Source organism: Lethenteron reissneri, chromosome 31, assembly GCF_015708825.2.
Source record: "Lethenteron reissneri isolate LAM-NWPU_2019-01 chromosome 31, ASM1570882v1, whole genome shotgun sequence".
Taxonomy (NCBI): domain Eukaryota; kingdom Metazoa; phylum Chordata; class Hyperoartia; order Petromyzontiformes; family Petromyzontidae; genus Lethenteron; species Lethenteron reissneri.
In genome coordinates this window covers 9,626,030-9,645,844 of record NC_083809.1, presented here as the reverse complement: position 1 = coordinate 9,645,844, position 19,815 = coordinate 9,626,030, and the positions used below count along the sequence as shown (strand labels likewise).

The window sequence follows — 19,815 nt, the reverse complement described above, 5'->3', positions numbered from 1 at the left end:
AAGCCTGTGCTGGTGAATGAGGCTTTAGCAGTGAGAGAGTCACGTGGCCACCCCCTCTAGGCATACTGCGCGTGATGGAGGCCCGTGCGCTGAGCTAGCACCACTGAGAGATTAGGTTCGGACCCATGCAACTGCCTTAAATTAGACTCAGCCTAGTCACCAATGGCTGCACAGAAAAGCAAACACGATAAATGTTGTTCTACACGTCATTTGGCTAAATTTCAGCTCTTCGAATTTTAACTATTAGTTTGGCTGTCATGCAGTGAACATTACTGTCTGAAGTAGGGCGGGTGGCAAGGTACTGCCCCTACTTTGTGGATCTAGAAGTTATTTGTAGGGATCTCAGAGGTAGCTTTGTGATGCTCGCTTCCGGAGGGAATTCTGTAACACAGCTGTTGCATTCGCTGCATGTTGCAGAGTTTTTCAGTTTTTTTTTTGTTTCATTTATTTGGTATAGCCCTGTGAGCCATTCAGCTCTTGAATCGGGTGCAACCGCAACAAACAAAAACAGAGGTTCGCGGTTCGGGTCCAGCAACTGCTCTGATTATTACTGCGGATGCGTGAAACAACAAAGTGCACGCCGTCTGCTTTACAGCGGGCGTGAGAGATCCCGTGACGTGGTTACCAGGAGTAGGCCTATGTGTTTTCCCAGCATCGTAGCCCAACTGTTCCAAATTTGACAAATTACTCAATTGTACTCTGCAAGGTGATCATTGTCACTGCCGATGCTTGTCAGGACCCTCCTGAAAGTAATCTTGAGGCTTTTATGGGCAAACAAGCGTAATAATAAGAATAACATGATAGGTTTCACTGCTCTGCGAGCCATCTGAATGAATTCTTGGGGTCTCATGACATGACACACCAACAGCACAAAAAAATGCTGATGGGTAGTGTGAGTTGCAGCTTGAGGCATGGCTGTGTGATTGTGATGTTTGTGCCAAGTCTATGAGCACATAACATACGCATACATCCCACCATAAACATCACATTTTCAATGAAAATTTGTGTGAAAAATAGAAAAAGAAACATAAAAAATATTCAGCATTCTGTGACACATAACGTCAACAAAAGTCTCATTTTTGCAGTTATGGAGAGGTGGAATTTATGTTTTGCGCGTGTCTTTCTAACAGTCGCTTCCCTGTGCCGTGCATTCGCATAATAATTGTTCGGCAACATTTGGGCTACCCGCTTAAACACACGCCGCCGCCGTGACTATTAAACACACACATGGAGAGCGTGTTCGGTTGTATTCTCTGTGGAGGTTGAGAGTGAGCTGGTTGACAGGAAGACATTGTTTCCGCAAGGGCCACACCCCCCTCCACCACCACCACCACCCCACTCCAATTCTCAACCTCCCCCCCACACTCAGATATAGCCGCAGCCTTTAGCGTGGCTCGAGGGGTGCAGGAACACTGGGGCCCACGGGGTCTCACAGCAGAGATTCGACGAGCCCCTGTGTTGATAACGTTCGGAAGCGGGCAGCTGCAACAGACGGGTGTTGCCGCGCCATGCGTGCGAATTTATTATCGAGCGGTGGCGTGGGGCGTGATGGATGAGTTATCTGGCAGTGGCAGAGCTGTCGTGAAACAGAGCCACACACACACACAGGCCTCCGGGGCCTCCGTTTTCCCCTCATCCTCCACTTCCTCCCTCGCCCTTTTAAGGCAGGAATGAGCGGATGGCTGCACTTTGAACTGAATGTTGAGACCTCGCGAACACTCGCACGAGCACCGCCGAATGCAACTATGACCTGTGTTTTGAGAATGACCTCCTTCCTCCTGCTGGTTTCACATGCACACGCGTGTCACCTGACTGCGAAGGTTTTTGGCGGTTGTGCCGTACTGCTATCCGATGTGTTTTCGGGTCGTTCCGTGTGTTGTTCGGCACAATGTCCGACGTTTCGCTCCCAGCACGTGGTGCAAAACGTCAGACGTCACGTCGAAGAACACATCCGTACAACCCAAAAGCACACTAGAGCGTTGTATACGTACCCTTTATTTTACATAAAAATCTTAAGATGCTGTTAGATTTAATTGATTATAAATAAATAAAAATATTATAATAATATTGGTTCACAGTTTTGTCAACAAAATGCTGTAGTGATAAAGTGATAATACACCTCCAGTTGTTAGGTTCATGGCGTAGCGCGCTATATCCACTGCACCAAAACTCTACTCCACAACAAAACACTCAGTAAGATGTACTAGTATCTTCAACTTTAAAAATGGATGACGTTTTGCTGCTGGACGTTTGCATTGCTACGGATAGGTTATATTTACAGTACAATTTAACATCTTCTCAACTTTGTACACTTTATGACACTGAAAAAAAACGACACATAATTATTTTAGTTGTGTGGGTCTAGCGTCAGTTACATTTTACCCACACGATCTAACCAAAAATAAACCATTTGTCAAGCATAAAACGCTTTGTATTATTGAAGTGCATGGTGCTCATACGTTTTCAAGAACAGAATTGTCCATTTTTTTCCTATATGATTTAGTCATCCTTGACGTAATCACGCTTGTTCCATAAATCTAAATGATGTTGACATCATGGTGGCCCGTCGTAATTGAGGATAATGTTCCGTTGCTGTGGGTGTTTCTTAAGAGTTTGCGCTCGGATTTTTCTGGCTGCAATCTCGAGTGTGTACATGTGTAGATTTAACTTCTCCGAAAGTAAGTAAACTGTCGCGGGAACTGTAAACATTCCGTACAGATAACATACCTTACTTGGTTGTGCGCTAGATCATTCCAAAAAGAAATCTAGTTCCCAGTAAATATATTTTCCCAAGAAAACCAGAACCCATGCATGGTGCAGGGCTGCGTGAGGGCCTTCAGGAGTTGTCCTCATTCTCCAGCTCGAACCCTTGGAGGCCACAGACACAGCCCCGCAGGCTCTGTGGCCACCTGCAATGCTTGCAACTTGAGCTGGGACATCCGGTTACCTAAGGCATTCATTACTCTGCTGACTATCGCTTCGATCGTTCGAGTAATCGCACGTATGTATGTATGTTGATCTTCTTTCGCACCGTACGTAGCCAACCGTGCTAAACGGAGGTGTGGGAATACACAGGGGAGAGACACTGGAACACATGGGGGGGGCACACGGGGTGTAATGGTATAAGACGGTAGTAGTTGGAAAACAAATATTTTCACCTCTGTTCCCACGTGATACTGCTGGATGAAAGGTGATGTGCAGGGCTTCGTGATGTCATTGGCATTGTCAGCCACATCACGCTTGGCGTGGCATATTGGAGGTTGCTCGCTTTCGGGATGCAGGATATGGGGGTGGACGCTTTAAATTTTAAGGAGTCAGAGAAATCCACAAAAATTTGTAAATTACCAATGTTTGGTCAATTACTCAACGAAGTTGACTGCTGCCTACAAATATGGGAGCAAAACCTGTGCGGAGGCAACGCAGCGGTCCGATGAAAGACTTATCCTTCCGAAGAGATAAATAATACAATAATTCACTGCCGGATAAAAGCCTTACCCTGCCATGTCAGTCGTGGGGGTTGTTTGATCATTCTTCCCCGTGCTGGTCCCTACAGGTTGGTGAAGGAGAGAGGCTCGGATATCACTCGCCACTGATGTTAACCTTGACCAATAATTGATCTCAGGTTGCCAGACTCGGCGTAGTGGCGTGCCAACTACCAGTAGTGCAGCAAAGCAGGTGAAATGTAAAAGCGCAGCCCTGCAGTTACTTTGCCCGCGCCATTGGCGGTGGAAGGGCCTCCTCCGCTAGAGAACGTGCGAGAGTGCCAGGGCACGGCGCGGAACGAATGAATCTCCGAGCACCTGCACGATCGCGCACGCTGGGGGCCGAGACGGCTGCTCGCGCGTGCCGCGATTTAATTCGAAGCGTTCCGCTCCACGAGGGCTTCTCGCAGAGAGTGCCTCTGCCATGCATTGATGCGGTGCCTAGGTGAAGGAGGAGGGGGTGGGGGGCGGAGGAGGAGGTGAGGGTGGAGGAGGAGGGGGAGGAGGGCACTGCACATCCGTCCATGTACAGTGTTTGGGAGCACTTCCAGGATCTCATCCCGAGGGCGAACACTCACTCGGGTTGATGCAGTGGATGGGAAGTTATGTTTAATAGTAAAAACCATCTTATTTGTAAACGTATTATCTGCATTGTATGTATATACGTTTAAAAAAATTCACACTGTACGTTAGTAATTGTCTGCACACCCTTATCAAGCCGAACTAAACTAATTTTGACCGCACCAATTCTTCCTATTCAGCTGAAACGGCCTCCCAGGTGCACTGATTTCATCCCATTATCCGAGCTTTCATGCGGATAAGGGGGGTGACCCAAAATTAGTGGCCGATGCATCCTATTCACAATTATCCGTGCATTACCATCCGGATAAAAGGCGTAATCTTTGTGCATTAACACTGACAATAGGATCTGCCATTAAATAGGACAGGAGTAGATTCACAGAACATTGTTGCTGTAGGTCTGGCCAAAGCATACAACCCCTGGACAGTGGGCTGTTGACAGCCCATTGCCCCACCGGTAAAATAACAAGCACACGTTCCACTTTGTGCAACGTCCACAGCGTTGTCGCCCAGCTCGGTGCCGCCAATGGGAAAAACGGGCATCGGGCGACGCTCGTTTCGGCCGCGCAAGGTCCGTCGACTCTGCCCTGCGCGGATAAAGTGATTAATGCCGGTGCTGTCAGCTCCATCGCTAGATTGTCCTCCCTTTATTACAGCCGTCGTCACGACACGAAAATAATATCCATGATAGAGGTGTGTTTTGGTTTAGGATCGCGTGAATGTAAATGTGTCGTTAAAACCCGCCGCCACCGGACACGGCCAATCGGTAAGGTTTGTCACGTGAACAAAACGTGGCAATTCGTTATTGGTTCAGCACACCGGTGTGTTGGAGACTAAACCCACAACATTTACGTTTAGTGCAATGCGGCTGACGGTGATTGACCTCGGATGAAGCAGGAAATGAACAGAATGGAGTCCCCCACCCGCCAGGCATTGTTGAACTCTTGAGCGGCTGGGAGGCAGGGGAAGTCGCAGGGAAGGGGTGGGACAAGGACATTATGTGGATTTAGGAGTCATTCCAGGTCTCTATCAAGATATCAGTTTTGTCAGTTTCATCTTTAGTAAATTCTCCCGTGATATTTTTGACAAATTTAGGTTTGTTAGGTGACAACCAGTGGCTTTTTTCAGGTTCGTTTCGTGACTTTGCGCCCGAAGGAGTTAGCAACGGGACCTCCACAGCGGTGTTGGACAAGGGTGGGGCGTTTTGTGTGGGCACGTGTCACGCTCGTCGTGGTTAAATTCGACACAGACGCCTTGGGAATCAATTCGGGCCGAGACGAGGACGGAGTCCCACCAATTCCTGCCCTCTTGCGTTTGGTCGGTGTTCATTTTGCGGTGCTGTGCGCATAAACAGTTGACATTGGAACAGCAGAATTCCAAGTATGCGAGGAACTGCAGATGCGTGCATACATAGAGTACTGTACGTACGTAGTATGCAACACCCCCCCTCCTCCTCCCCCGCGTACGTCTGCCCCTGTCTTGCTATGCTCCTCCCAGCCCTGCCTCCCCTGCCAACAGCTGGCACGGGAGACCAACGTTGGCTGAATGAGATTCCAGTAAACGGAAAGGAACCGTGACGGATGGCAAGTTGTGAACGGATGCCGCCGAGTGGGCCGGAGGGGTGCTGGTTCCGAGCCCGGCCTGTACTTTATGGGCTTCTTCGGAGCCAGCATTAGCGCCCCGCCTGATTGCAAGCGTCTGCAGTCCAATGCTTGGGAATGGTGTGTGGTTGGTGGGTCATACAGATTTTGTGAAACTCCCAAACTCTCGTTGGTTCGTTGACCCTGTCTGGGCAGAGATGTGCATGTTCGCCCCTCGTTTGTGCACAGTGGGTTTTCTGTAGGTACTTCGATTACTTTTGCTTTCCTCCAACGTGATTAAAAAGGACATGGTCAAACGACCCAATGCAGCCATATTTAGAAAGAGGTTTCTTGAGACCTGTGAGTCTTTCCTGGATGATTGAATGATGACACTTATTGTTACCATCTAAATAGGTGGCAATAGCGGGTGGCTGATGAGAGTCAAAGCACTGGTGAAAAAAGGGGGGGCTATTGAAGTGTTTCACTACTTCGCCGCCACGCTCCAGTACAGGGGAGAAGCCTCCATTCGAGGGAGTTCTAAAGAGTCCCTCTACAGAGAGTACTTTGTCCGACTCTTCAATGCTAGACAGACATCTCGGAAGGGGTGCGAGTACCCACGCTTTATCCCACCACACAGGACCTGCATATCGACTAACTTGTGACCTAGCCATGCGGAGAGAGGGGGGGGGGGGGGGTGTTAAGACAGGGGGTTTATTTAAGCACTTTTTACATCTAAATTGAAACGTCATATCTTTATAATTTATTTTCTTGTTTAGTTTGTTCTTCCTCGCCCCGCGCCTCCAAATTAGCACGGTTGGCTACGTTCAACGTACACACATACGTATGAAAGAATAAGAATAGTCTTACCTTTTCTGGCAATAAAACAGTTATGTTAAGATTATCCAAACTCCAAATATAAACCTTTTGCGAGGAATCATGCGTGCAATAACCACACGTACTTGTGTGGTTGGTGAGACTAGGCCCTAAAGAAGGTTGTCTCTGGTGTAGACCAATTAGTTTCAAAGATGATGCATATATAATTATTAGAGCATGTTGTCTGTTTGCACCACAAGTACGTATGGTTAATGCAGACATGATTCCTTGCAAAAGGTTTCTATTTGGTGGTTAAAAACCTCTTAACACCTGTTTTAGTTTCATCTTCTTGGTTCTTTCGATAAAGTCACGTAGAAGGGAAGTAATAAAATAATAAAAATAAAACATAATAAAATAAAATAATTCTCACGACGTGTCGGCTACAACGCAAGCAGCCGTCTTCAGGTGAAGAATGAGACACTGCCAAGCTAGGAGCTTAATATAATCTGGGTTGGAGGTGGAAGAAGAGCGCCTTAACAAAAAGTAATGTGCATATCAAGAGGAATTTAGCATATTCATGGGAAATGCGTAGGAGGTGGGCGGGGGGGGTTTCAAAGTCATATTATGCCCATGCATTATGCAGGATCAGCAGCACCAAGGTAGGGTGCAGGGAGTAGCATTAACAAAGGAAAGGAATGTTAATAGTATGTAGCTGCAGTTACTAAACAACCACGTAGAAAACTAAAGTATAAACTACATAAAAAAGCATCATCAGTATACTTACTATACTCTACAATAAGCTGAGTTACTAACAGCAAGTAATACATTACAATTATACGTCGTAAAAATTATATAATATGCTTCCATCTAAACTTTATTCTCTTACATCACACAAGCATACACCGTACTATATACTGCCATAGACAACCCCAACATTAAATTATATACTGTATTGCTATAAACCACTTATACATTTTAATATAACACTATGTATTATTCTACCCACCCTAATGTGTATCACACTGCTATATGTTTACTATACAATTACGATACTATATATTACTTTGTACATTGTATTAAGCATATAAATGTTATACTATTTGTTATTATACACTGTACCATTGACCGTCGTGTCAATTCACGCCTGTTTTATTGCCAGGAAGGGTAAAACCTAATCTTATTTTTTCATACTTTGCTATTGGCAAAAAAGATCCCATGTTTTACACAGATGCGTTAAAATGTTCCCATTGTTTCAACCGTAACGTATTATTCAGTGCATATGTATCGTGAGACGAAAAAGAATCCCAGGTTATTAATTCCCGATTGTAATTAACGTGAACTCACCACGGCACGTTATTTTTCTGGGCACCATGGGATTGCGGCAAAGGCGCGTCTCGGATGTCTCCAGACGGCCGAGCTGCGAGCCGGAGGCCTAATTGAAAGTCAATAAATGTCCCATCCAATAATCTATTAGAACCGCAAATAAATATGCAGTGGTTTAAAAAAAGAAAAACCGGTGAAAGCATTTTGTTCCTTGAAGGGGTGTCTGTCTGTTAATTAGATTGGGCCTCTTTGCTAAATGAATCTGGCAGAAGCCTCACACTTTCATTGCCTATAAAGCGTGAATTGCTGTCTGTTTTTCTGGTAGTGTTATGCTTGTGCTCACGAGAATTTCCACGTTGAATAGGCCAGAGATCAGATGTGTTCAATGTCACAATAACTCTTCCCAATCAATTTCTACTTATGTTCATGTTTCCCGCACCTCCGATCAGCACGGTTGGCTACGTAAGGTGCGAAAGAAGTTCAACTTACACACATACATGTGCAAATGCAGTGGAATAGAGCAGTGGTTACAGTGGTTCGCACACTGTGCTATGAAGCCAACGACCCGAGTTCAATTCCTGGCCACGGCTAACTTCAGTGGCAAAGGGATATCAGAACTGGTCCTGCTTTCCTATAATTTCACCAAACCCACACTAACCAGCATGGTGAAGTATGGTTGCCCCACCCCCTCCCCATGACCGACATGGCACGGGGAGTCCTTCATTCATGAGTAGATTGAGTTTGGCTGGAATAATTAATTAATTTGTACTCTAAGTGTAATAATAGCTTTCAAAATGTCAATGAAGCCTGAGTTTTTATAAATTCATAAGTATAAAGGAGGTTATTATGGAAATAATTATAGTAGCTCACAGATTTAGAAAATCCTGTTTTATATTGAATTAATGTTAATTGACAGCCAGTGGTATGTTTTAAATATGTAACCGGCAGTAGGCGTGTGTATGTTAATTCCAGAAATAAATTACAAAATGTAATTAACTTTGCACAACACGTTGCCTTCCCATTGGGCCACATAAAAATATATAGCGTGAATTATGGGTCGTTTGCCCAAGTTAAACAAAGAACATATGTTCTTGGGCAACCGCCCACCGTAGCGTCAATCAATGCTCATCGTGGCGCAGCGAGCAGGGCTCGCGCCCGCCTGGGTCGCATTCACGGCGTGGGACATGAGGACGGCAATCCAGGTTTCGTCTCGTTAAAGCTCCGTACGTGGCCGCGTGGGCTCCAGACGTTGGCCCTTGACCCGTGCCGTCGTCCGCGCGCTTTGTTTTTTGTGCGGCGTGCAGACTTCTCAGCCGTGGTGCCGCTCACAGAGAGGCTCGACACCAGCGCTCACAAAGCCCGCGCGCAGCTCATCGTCAAAGCCAAGCGGCAGAAACCCTCACGCGGGAAACTCCGCAAGACTGACAGCGAGGTCCGTGCCGTCGCACTCCGGTCGTTCGCCTCGCTTGGCGTCACTTACGTGTGTGCGGCTCGTGAAAGTTCGCTCGGTATTATCGATGCGTTCACTCGGCGGTCTCTCGACATCTTCGCTCGTTAGTTTCTTCCGGAAATTCTGCGTGCTTCGAAAAGAGTCGCGCTTAAGGCACTGACCTTTCTCGCTCAACTGCCCTCAAGCCTTTCACTCCATGACCACGACAGCAATCATCGTGGGGTCCTTGAGGCTTCAGGCTGCATTGCGGGACGTGAGATGAATACGAGGCAACCCGACAGAGGCCGCACACCAGCCACTGCGGTTTTCACTGCGGCGTGATCATTGTCATCGTTCGAGGGCCGCTGACGCACGGACGCACAGTTCATGTGTAGCACGTGCGACGTGTGCGGGCGTGCGCACGGTGACCAGTCGCTCGACGTTGTCAGGTGGCGGAGGAGGAGTTGGAGTCCACACCGTCCTCCCCGGCCACGCAGACCGTGGTGCCGGGAGCGGCCGAGACGTCGTCGCCCAGCCAGCCCACGGAGACGCCCATCGAGGCGGCCAAGTCCACCTCCCTGGCCTCGCCCGTCAGCCCAGGTACTATAAACTAAATTTCTATTTAAAGCTTTCGTGACTGCAGGGATTCATCTTCTTGGTTCTTTCGGTAAAGTCACGTAGAAGGGAAGTAATAAAATAATACAAATAAAACATAATAAAATAATTCTCACGACGTTTCGGCCACAACGAAGAGCTTCTTCCCACCTCCCCCCCTCCAACCCAGCTTAAATATAGGCTCCAAGCTTGGTGGTGTTTCATTCTTCACCTGAGGACGGCTGCTTGCGTTGTGGCCGAAACGTCGTGAGAATTATTTTATTATGTTTTATTTTTATTATTTTATTACTTCCCTTCTACGTGACTTTACCGAAAGAACCAAGAAGATACTATAAACTATTTTTTATTTTACCAGGTAAGGCCCCACTGAGCTATATAACTCTCTTTCAAAAGCGACCTGGCCACAAATGATGGCTCAAGGGAAGTGGCTTATCACGTGGAAATGTATAGCAGCCAAATACTCTTAAACGCATGTTTCTAAATGTGGAGGGAAAACCCGGAAGCCCCCGGAGAAAAATCCAAGCGAACATGTGGAGAACATGCAAACTCCAAATGTACAGGCGTCAGGGTCGGGATCGAACCCACGATCTCCTGTATACCAGGCGAGGGAGTTGACATCTGGCAACGTTAAGTGATGAAGGCCCACCGACACTCCCCACCTACATTAACTTCCCAAGCTCTTTCCAAAGTGGCCAATCTTTAAACCACCCACACCAAGTCATTGTCAAGTCTATGTAGCTTCAAGTCTTGCACACCAGCCCAGATCCACATAACCCCATTTCTTATCTTGCCCATACCATACTTGTATATCTACCTCGATCTGGCAGTGTCTGAGCACACATGCACACACACATGCATAACGACAGCAACAATAACCGTTCGCCACTAAGTGACGGTGATATCCCTAGAGTGCTTGTGCCAGGCTAGGTGGACTTGGAGGCCATGTAAAGTGTTGACGGCTCATTGACGTATCATGGAACAGACCCAGGTGTTATGGGTTCATTGACGTGTTTAGGCTGCCCGGCACTCTACTTATCGTTGTGAGCGGCTGCCTCAAACGAACCATGAGTCACCCCCACAGAGGCCAATATTAAAAAACAAAAACGTACACACACAAGCACGCGCGCAAACCACAGACGCGTTGCAAGACCATGAGCAAGAGCGTGATAGCGATCACAGAGCAGTTGGTCAAACGAAAACACCCGTATCATCACGTGCACACGCACGGATGGCATCCATAATAATATCGATGAGCATCGCGCAGAACAGCGTTCGCTCACTCTCGAAGAGAGCAGGTACGACTCGGAGGCAAGAGGAAAGCAACAGACGAGCGGGAGAGTTCAGCCTCACAGCGAGCTGGCGCCAAATTTTTTTCCCAAGTTCTGCGGTCCTCTACACACATCCAGGCTTTGTCGTTCAATCGACGAGCGTCTACATGTGGGAGGAAACCAGAGCACTCGGAGAAAACCTACTCGCACGAGGGGGGTGTGACACTCTATCCCATAGAGACGGAAACGGGTAGAGTGGGAGCGGAAGGTGGCAGGTCACATTGGTGTTGGGTCATCAGGATGGCTCGAACCTCAGTTAGGCCGAGTGCCACGACCTGTTTCGTGGTAGTTATGTTCAACGTGGCATTTACATTCCGTACATGTTGTCAATTTCTCACGCTCTTTGCCTCTAAAAGGCCAATCAGTTTAATTTTTAATTGCATGTCATACAAAGAATCGGATAGTTATTTTTCTTACTCTGCAAGTATAGAATAGGTGCCGTGGTGGCGAGATGTATAACTGCCTCGCTTGGTACACAGGAGGTCATGGGTTTGACCTCGATCCTGATGCCTGTTCTCCCCGTGGTCACGTAGATATTGCTCCAGGTCCTCCGGTTTTTCCCCAACACATTTATAAACCCGCATATAGAATATTTGGCTGATATAAATTTCCACGTGATAAGCCACTGAGCTATAATATAATGGTCAAATCGCTTTTGAAAAAGAGCTCTCTCGCTCAGTGGGTTTTCCCTGCTACATTTTATTAATATTATTAATTATGGAATGTAGCATTGCATTCAATCTTCAATCACCTGCAAAGTTGTATCTTTCTCTCGTGACTTTCGCAGCCTTGAAATGATATCACACTGCTGTAGTGCCAATCGGAGAGAGGAAAAGAAAGTGATAGGAGCAGGAAAGAAGTGGGAAATGCTGCGCATGAGTTGCTGTAAAAGCTCCCTGCACTTGCTAGACAAAAACTTTGGCATATTTGCACAGTAACACCAGTTCACTGATATGTACAGGGTGGTCCAGATGTCTTGTGACCCCAATTTAATTCTCTAAAATTGAATCTTTTTTTTAAAGTAAGGTTTATTTAAAACCGAAATGAATATGCAGAGGTAAACAATGTTAGGGGTCAATTATAATACATCTGGACCACCCTGTATAATGGGATTAATATTCGCTAGGTCTCATCCACCCAGATTTCAGCCACAATACACAATCGGCATGTAATTAGGGTAATCAGGAATACAGGCTTACCGATTAAAACAACTTGGAATGTAAGTACAGTGGTGGCAGCTACAGACAGGCCACGACCCTATTAACACCTGTTTAAATAATCAATCCCTGAGTAAAAAGCAGCCTGGTTATGGCGACATGGCCTAGCGGTAGAGCATTCACGGTTGGTTGCAGAGGTTTTCTATTCGAATCCAGCCACCCGGCCCCCTGATTGTTGCTGCTGCGGTGTTGTGTAACGTGGTTCGCAAGAGCGGGCCATTGCGTGCCGGATTCGTGGTCCAAATTTACCAATTAAAAAATAAATTCCGGAAAGGTACTCAATTGGAATTCGCAAATAAAATCATTGTCCCCTACAGTGAGCAAAAAAAAGTGTCGTGAGACTCGGTGAAGCTTTCCTGGGTAAACAACCAGAATGTAAATAAATAAATGCATCCACAGCAGATGTCTCAGGAAATGCATCTTTTAAAAATGTACCTTCATTTAAAATGCTCAGCCATTTTGATGACGAACAAAGTAAATGCGCGAGCTTGGGGGACTTTGCGAGCATCATGTGCCCCAGTTGCTGCACGCGAAACCGCCGAGCAATTAAACCCCCGTGAGAAAAAAAAACGCTGCGCATCTTCACTCTCCGCAGAATGAAAGCGGTTACTCGGAAGTAATTTAGAAATGCGTCCTTTGTTTCCGATGCTTTTGTCGCAGCGGCACGGGCATGTGTCCCTGGCATTGCGAGGTGGTACCCTGCTCGCAAGTAAACACGCACACACGCCGTGCCACAGACGAGTTTGGGACTGCCACGAATCAATTCTCAAAGGGAGTAAATCTGAACCAGCATTCCTTTGGAAAGATCAAAAATTGTACGGACAAAAAAAAAAACACGTCGTAAGTTCAGGCTTAGTGAAGCGGAGTCGACAGGTAATACAAGAGCTGTCTCGGATTTTTTTTTTAGAAGCAATAAATGTTGAAACGAGTTTGTAAATCGAAGTGCCACGTTGTTTATGGTATGCTGCAGAGTAAACAGGGGGCAGCGTTTCCCTTTTTACAAAATGTTACTGTTTTGTAAATCTGCCCGAGTGCTCTGTATTTTGTTGTCCATTTCTGGCTGTGATGTTGCTCGACAATAGCTCGGTCGGTGTGAGAGCCAACACCGGCAAGCCAATGAGCCCGAAACTCCTGCCGTGTGTATCCTTAATCGGCGTCGCATGGTGGGATCTCCTGCTGTGCCAGGAATAATGAGACCTTGGATTTGTGGAGACGGTTTCCTCGTTAATTCCATAATGCGCGAGTGATTGGACAGGGTTGTTGTCCTTTTAAAGGGGAATCTAATGTGCTCACTACACCCCCCACCCCCACCTTCCTTAGCCTGTGCTCCACTCTTATTTTGTTAAGGCTTCGTAGCCACCAAGGAATTGGAGCTTAATGATGAGAGGCGGGGGGGGGCTACATGGCTGATTAACCTTCCTCCGTCGCTCTGTCTCACTGGATTTGGCCTCACTATGGCACACCCATAATTAGTGCAGGTGAGTTGAAGGATAATTGTGGGATACTAGGTTGGTGGGTAGGTTTTGTAAATAGCCTGTCAGCTGTAGTACAGGCCCTGGCGTTTTGCCGAGTGATGGAGACGGGGGCGGTCTTCTGGCGCTTTGGACATCTGCGAAAAAGAGCTATGTAGCTCATCGGATTCCTCCAGTATAAATACATATTTTGATTCATTCTGCTTTTGGTTTTTTTTTCCCCAAGCGTCGGATGCTCGTACTGGAGACGAGGACAAGGATGCTGGCTTCTCCAGCCCGGGAGAAGGACCCGAGGACACGCCCACCAGCAAATCCCGGCTCAAGTTTCTCGACATTGGGTTTGTGACCTGCAGCCAGAAAACACTCGTATCAGGGTCAGCAAACCCAGCACACCACGTCCAGCGTACCTCTCACTGGCTGTGTCTACTAGTCCCCGTACCACCTACTCCTTTCTGCCATTGGCCCGGGAAGTATTCAGTGAGAGATTTAGCCCTGAATAAATCTGATTCGCTTTAGCTTTTAAACTATTTTAAATAGTGCATCAAACACACGAGGTTTTAGACGACAATTTCCATTGAGAGTTGTTAGCTTCGCGAACATTCCCTAAACGAGATAATTATTCAGAGGAAGCATGGATTTGCCTGACGACACTTTTTATTTTGCTGTCTCTTACATGCGATGTAAATGAATTCACAATAACTTACCATTGACTATGAACACATTTGTTTTTAACGTGCAAAGATTTTGTTTTTTCAATATTTTTCCCATCCTATATGTAACGTGAAAGTAAATAAAATATTCAAGAATAATACATTTAAATTAGCAGCAGAATGTAAAATCAATTGCTTGTAATGTAAAAAGACATTGCATTCTTGGATAGATATAATTTATATATCCATATCTAATTTATATATACTGTATGTATATATAGATAGGCAAAGGAAGATGGATTATCAAGGTTTTGAGACAGATAATTTGTTTTAAAACAGTATAGATTTCCTGGAGCAGATGTAATAAAATTGCAACCTAATAATAGAGGGTCTGACATATTCAGGACATGTAATCTTTATTTTTGTTAAATAAAAAGACAGGAAAACCGAATGCTGCTTTTCTACTGATTTCAAACATGACGTGCCTGCCAGAAAAATGTTAGGTGAGAAAAGTGATAGGTTGACAGCCACTTGTGTTGAGCAAAAATGCCGTTTGCAAATCAACACAACGGCCGAACAACACCAACAAAAACTCTTACTATGTCCCTGAATCTCACATTGTGAACACTGGGGGGAAAAAATGCACGGTAAAAGTAACAGGCCACTTTAGACACAACAGTGTAAGTGTACTATTGTAGCCTTCTAAATATTGGCATACAAATTGCACCCCAACAGTGGAGCAAAAGCGTGCTACGTTTAAGCTGTACTTTTCCCCCACAATACATTTTGAAATTGCAGTGATTTCAATGTGTGCGCCCGAATAACACGTCGCGTCCCCAAGTGTCCGCTGGCGTCCGTGTGACAATGCGGGGCGAGTTTAACCCCCGGAGCCACTGCCGGCATCCGCCTTCAGCAAAGTGCCCTTTGATGTGCCCCCCGTTTGATTGGTTGATGCTCGCTCCCCGATTGCGCTCCCTCGGGACGGCAAGGGGCAGAACAACGAGGCTGCTTTGTTCGCAAGAACAGCGCCAAGGTTAACCGTGAGTGGCGAACGCTTCGCGGAGGGAAACAGCAAGGTCGATGAATAAGCCGAGTCAACTGGGCCTGATGTGTGTTTTTTTATCAGCACGGCCGCTCTGACCCTTTGCCTAAGGATGCCGGTTATTAATAGCCAATCACCGAACACCGGTTCCCTGCACCGCGACGAATGCGGTCAAGTAAGGGATCGGGTGTTCCAGCGTGGCGGTGGGGCGGCCGATCGCCGGCATTCGGGAGTTTTGGGATTTTGTCATGGGACCGCCCCGGCAAGGCACCGCAGCTGTGCGTAACTGTCGTCGGAAAAATATTTCATGCTATGCAGGCTTCGTTTTTTTTACAATGTTGCCAATTTACACCTGTTATGTTGGCTTTTACTTTTTTAGATTTCTCATTGAATGATCGCGAAAGTTTTTTTTTTTTCCCTTGGGATGTAATATCGTGGTTTTTCACTAGTTTCACACTCTGGGAGCACCTTCAGCGAGACGTCAGGTATCATACCGAACAAAACACGCCAACAAGCCCGAAAATACATCAGAAAGCAATCCAGCACAACTGTGAAATCCTACGCACTTGTACGTAACATCATGGTTAACAAGACCTGGTAAATTCTAATCAAAAGAAGCCACATGCAGTAGCCGCATATTCCATCACGCTTCCTGTTTCGTTCAACTCGGTGTTCCCCTTCATGTTTTACACCGCAGCTCTCAGTGCCGGTGGAAGTGACTTTCTTTTATTCGTATTGCATAATTATTATGCAATCAAATCGATGTGGTGCAGGCGCTCCGGCTCCGCTTCATTAGACCCCCATGTGCCTCTCGCTTCCCGAGGTCATTCCATTTTTTCAGCAGGAAGGCCCTGGAGGCTCGCTTAATATTTGCCACATACCATGTGTGACCACCTTGGGACCAGAGCAAAGCAGTTTCAGAATAGGTCATTCACGTGAGTTACAGTGACGGGAGGTCGTTATCGCCGCCTGCTTATCTGCGAGGTGAGTTCTTTTTTATGGATTGGAGTTATAGGTATAATCGTAACTACCGGGAATCGCTTCGGACACCGGTGTTGTGATGCAGCAGCAGCAGCAGTATGCATACCAACAGGGATATTTTATTGCCGGCAACAACCTAACGAGCATGGCGACGACGACGACGATGATGAGATGGGGAGGCCTTGTCGTCTCTCCCGCACGGTGACTGATGGCCGTGTGTTCTCTCCCGCGCAGGGCCTCGCTGCGGCGATCGGGCCGAGGGAGGAAGTCTGAGAAGGACCAGCGGGCGTCCACGCTGCCCAGGTGAGTCGCAGTGGCTCGCAGACCCAGTTGCCTTCGACACAGACATGCTGCATCTACGTACGTATAATAACTAAGATCTCGCAGATATTAGTACGAACCGTTGGCGCAAGTGCTGTTAGCGAGTGCCTGTTAAGCCCGCTCACGGCCAACACCAGCGACGATTATCTGAACCGGTCCTGGGCCTCCTCTAGGTCGACTTAGCCTCAAATTGAGTACAGGCGACCCCCGCGCCTACGACTTAATTGGTTCCTGGACGGTCTCAAGTGGAGCCGTCGTAAGTTGAACCCTCATTCCCCATATGCACGATGTTATAAATTGGGGTTCCGTTCCTGGAAACCCATTACATACCATTCAAATACCAAAATTGACCCAGAAAATACATGAAAGTAACCCTAACAAACATTTATTGTAACTTAACATAACTTTTATAAACATTAAGTAAAATCAAACACATTTGAAATTTCTTCATGTGCATCACATTTCCTCTTCTCAGACATAGCGGAAGGCGACAATTCTTCAAAATGTTTAGAAAAAGTGAAGAGCGTTGCTAACCAGACTCTTCGTTTGCTCTAAGCGCAGCAGCAGCCTGTCGGGCTATACTGTACATACCCATACGGCAGAAGAGCAAAGCAGCGCCATCAGGCGACGAGTCTGAGCATAACATGTGGCCTGTACACCACTACTATACACTACTATACACTACACTACCATAAACTACTATACACTACGCTACTATACACTACACTAAGAGTCTGCGCACGCAGACTCGTCGCCAATCGACCCGGCGTCGGTAGCAATCGTTAGGCGGTCGTAGATGCGAGTTTTGGTCGTTACTGTGTGGGGGGGCGGGGGTTTACTGAATATGAGAAAGGTCATAAAAGCAAGTCGAGTCATCGTAAGTCAGGTGTCACCTGTACCTGGTGCGGTGTGTAAACATCGCCACGAGGGAGACAAAGGCGGCTGAGCGTGGTGTTGGCCACCCACCCGCTCGTGTGCCGTGCCGGCCTTCATAGGTGCTCGCTAACAGTACTTGCCTTGTTCGAGGCTATATGAGAGATCTTCGTCTTTGTTAAGACCTGCACGGCGCACGAAGGGGTGGTGTAACCAGGACACGTGCCCGGCCGCCTGTATCTCACATATCGGGATAGCTTCGCACCGGAATGCCAAGCATGGGTCCGAATCGTCACCGATATTGTCATTGATACCATGCATAGCTTGTCATTTAGGGTCGAGTTGACCGAGGACTGGCCAGGGACCGGTTCAGATAACCACCGTTGATGTTAGTCTTGGCCGGGAATCAAACGCAGGTCACCGGGTTCGTAGGCGCGGCGCACTGACTGGGTGACCACGGTTCCGCCCGTGCACGCGCAGGTCATTGGCACTCGCTCTGAATCGCGACATTCACACGGGTGACATTTAACCACCAGTTGGAATTACACGATTAGCTCTGGTGGCATTTGCAGACGAAAGTAGGCAAATAAATTGATGAAATGGCCTTATTTGTAAATGCGTCTTGTTGAAGCTTTCATTTGGAAGCCCAAATAGCAACGGTGATGATTATTACAAGTTAATTGATGTCTTCATTTTGCTAACCATCTTTGCAAAAAGTCTCAAATCTAAGCAGTGTAGGTTGCAAAAAAGTTTTTTGGATTATTAAAATACACTGAACAATGACAGAGCACTGAGTCGGCAACACTGACACACTGGGTTTTAATCTGGGTTTCAGCCACCCATGATTAAAACATGTTTTCAAGTGTAATGAGTTCATGATCTTAGCCTGGTCGCCAATGACTGTGCACAAATTTGGCTGTTCACCTAATCCAGCCGATTTCCAGCTCTGTCAATTCTAAAATGTTTCATTTGATTGACTGGCAGCAAACACACTTCGCAGGGGTATATATAATGTGTACTGCCAGTGTAGACAAAGAGGCCCCTTTGAAGGGAATTCAGAAGTATAGCAAGTAGGCTTTCGCGACCAATATCCTATATATTGGTTTTTTTTGGGTTAGATCGTGTAAATATAAATCCGCCACCACCCGACACAGCTAATTAGTAAGGTTTGTCACGTAAACAGAACATACCAATTCATTACTAGTACAGCACACCGGTGTGTTGGAGAGCAAATCCACATAATTTTTCAATCTGAGTACGATGTTTCGCCGGTAATTGCAACGTGCATCATCAGGCAGACAACCAGATTTTTGGAGAAAACCCCCTGTTTTTCCACAAATCAGATTGTAAATGCTCTGGATTTGCTCTCCAACACACTGCTGTGTTGTACTAGTAACACATTGGCATGTCATTAATTCAGAAGTAGTTCTGTTACACCATCTTTCAGAGCCATTCTCCAACAATTTGGCACAATGCTTACTGTCAGGGTTCAGAGGGGGAGCTTTTCCTCATCTCAAAATACGACTGCGAAAGCTCACCAGGGAATTAATTTGTAGAGGCAACAATATGCACTGCATGTGTACACCTGTTATGCGTAAATGCGTGTACAGTATTACCTCGTTATTCATTAACTTGCTATTCGCGATCTTAGCTATCCGCGAATCGCATCTGGAACTCTACACGACTGCATCTCGAGAGAGAAAGAGAGAAAGTTAGTGATGAGATAAAGTGAGGAGAGAGAATGTGATGAAAGATAAAGTGATGATAGAGAATGTGACGTGAGAAAGTGCTGAGCTAAAATGATGAGAGAGAAGAGATGAGAGAGATAGAGAGAGAAATAACTTTGTGAAGCTTTAGAAGCATCTGCTAACGTTGCGCATACGATATTCGTAGGCCAATATCATTATCCACGAAATTTGCTATTCACAAGCATCTCCGGAACGCATCCCTTGAGAGTAACGAGGGAAAACTGTAATATATGTAAAGTCCGTGCGTAGGGAAATAAAATTCGTAAGAGAACGTAATTGAAGACAGATGGCCACAGATGAATTTAACACTATTGTTCGAGGCGTGGCATTCGATTTGGAAGTCGCTTTTACCCACGCAGATA

At 46.5% G+C, this 19,815-nt stretch overlaps 1 protein-coding gene across 4 annotated transcripts in view; it reads left to right on the top strand.

Moving 5' to 3' along the window:
* The window catches only part of LOC133349773 (sterile alpha motif domain-containing protein 15-like), a 143,208-nt gene that overhangs the window by 103,240 nt on the left and 20,153 nt on the right, over nt 1-19,815 (top strand). For all 4 annotated transcript variants that reach the window (XM_061563499.1, XM_061563501.1, XM_061563500.1 and 1 more), the window contains exons 7-10: nt 9,082-9,209; nt 9,656-9,806; nt 14,065-14,176; nt 16,746-16,814. In XM_061563499.1, the coding sequence (XP_061419483.1) occupies nt 9,082-9,209; nt 9,656-9,806; nt 14,065-14,176; nt 16,746-16,814 (460 nt within the window). The remainder of the gene's footprint in view (nt 1-9,081; nt 9,210-9,655; nt 9,807-14,064; nt 14,177-16,745; nt 16,815-19,815) is intronic.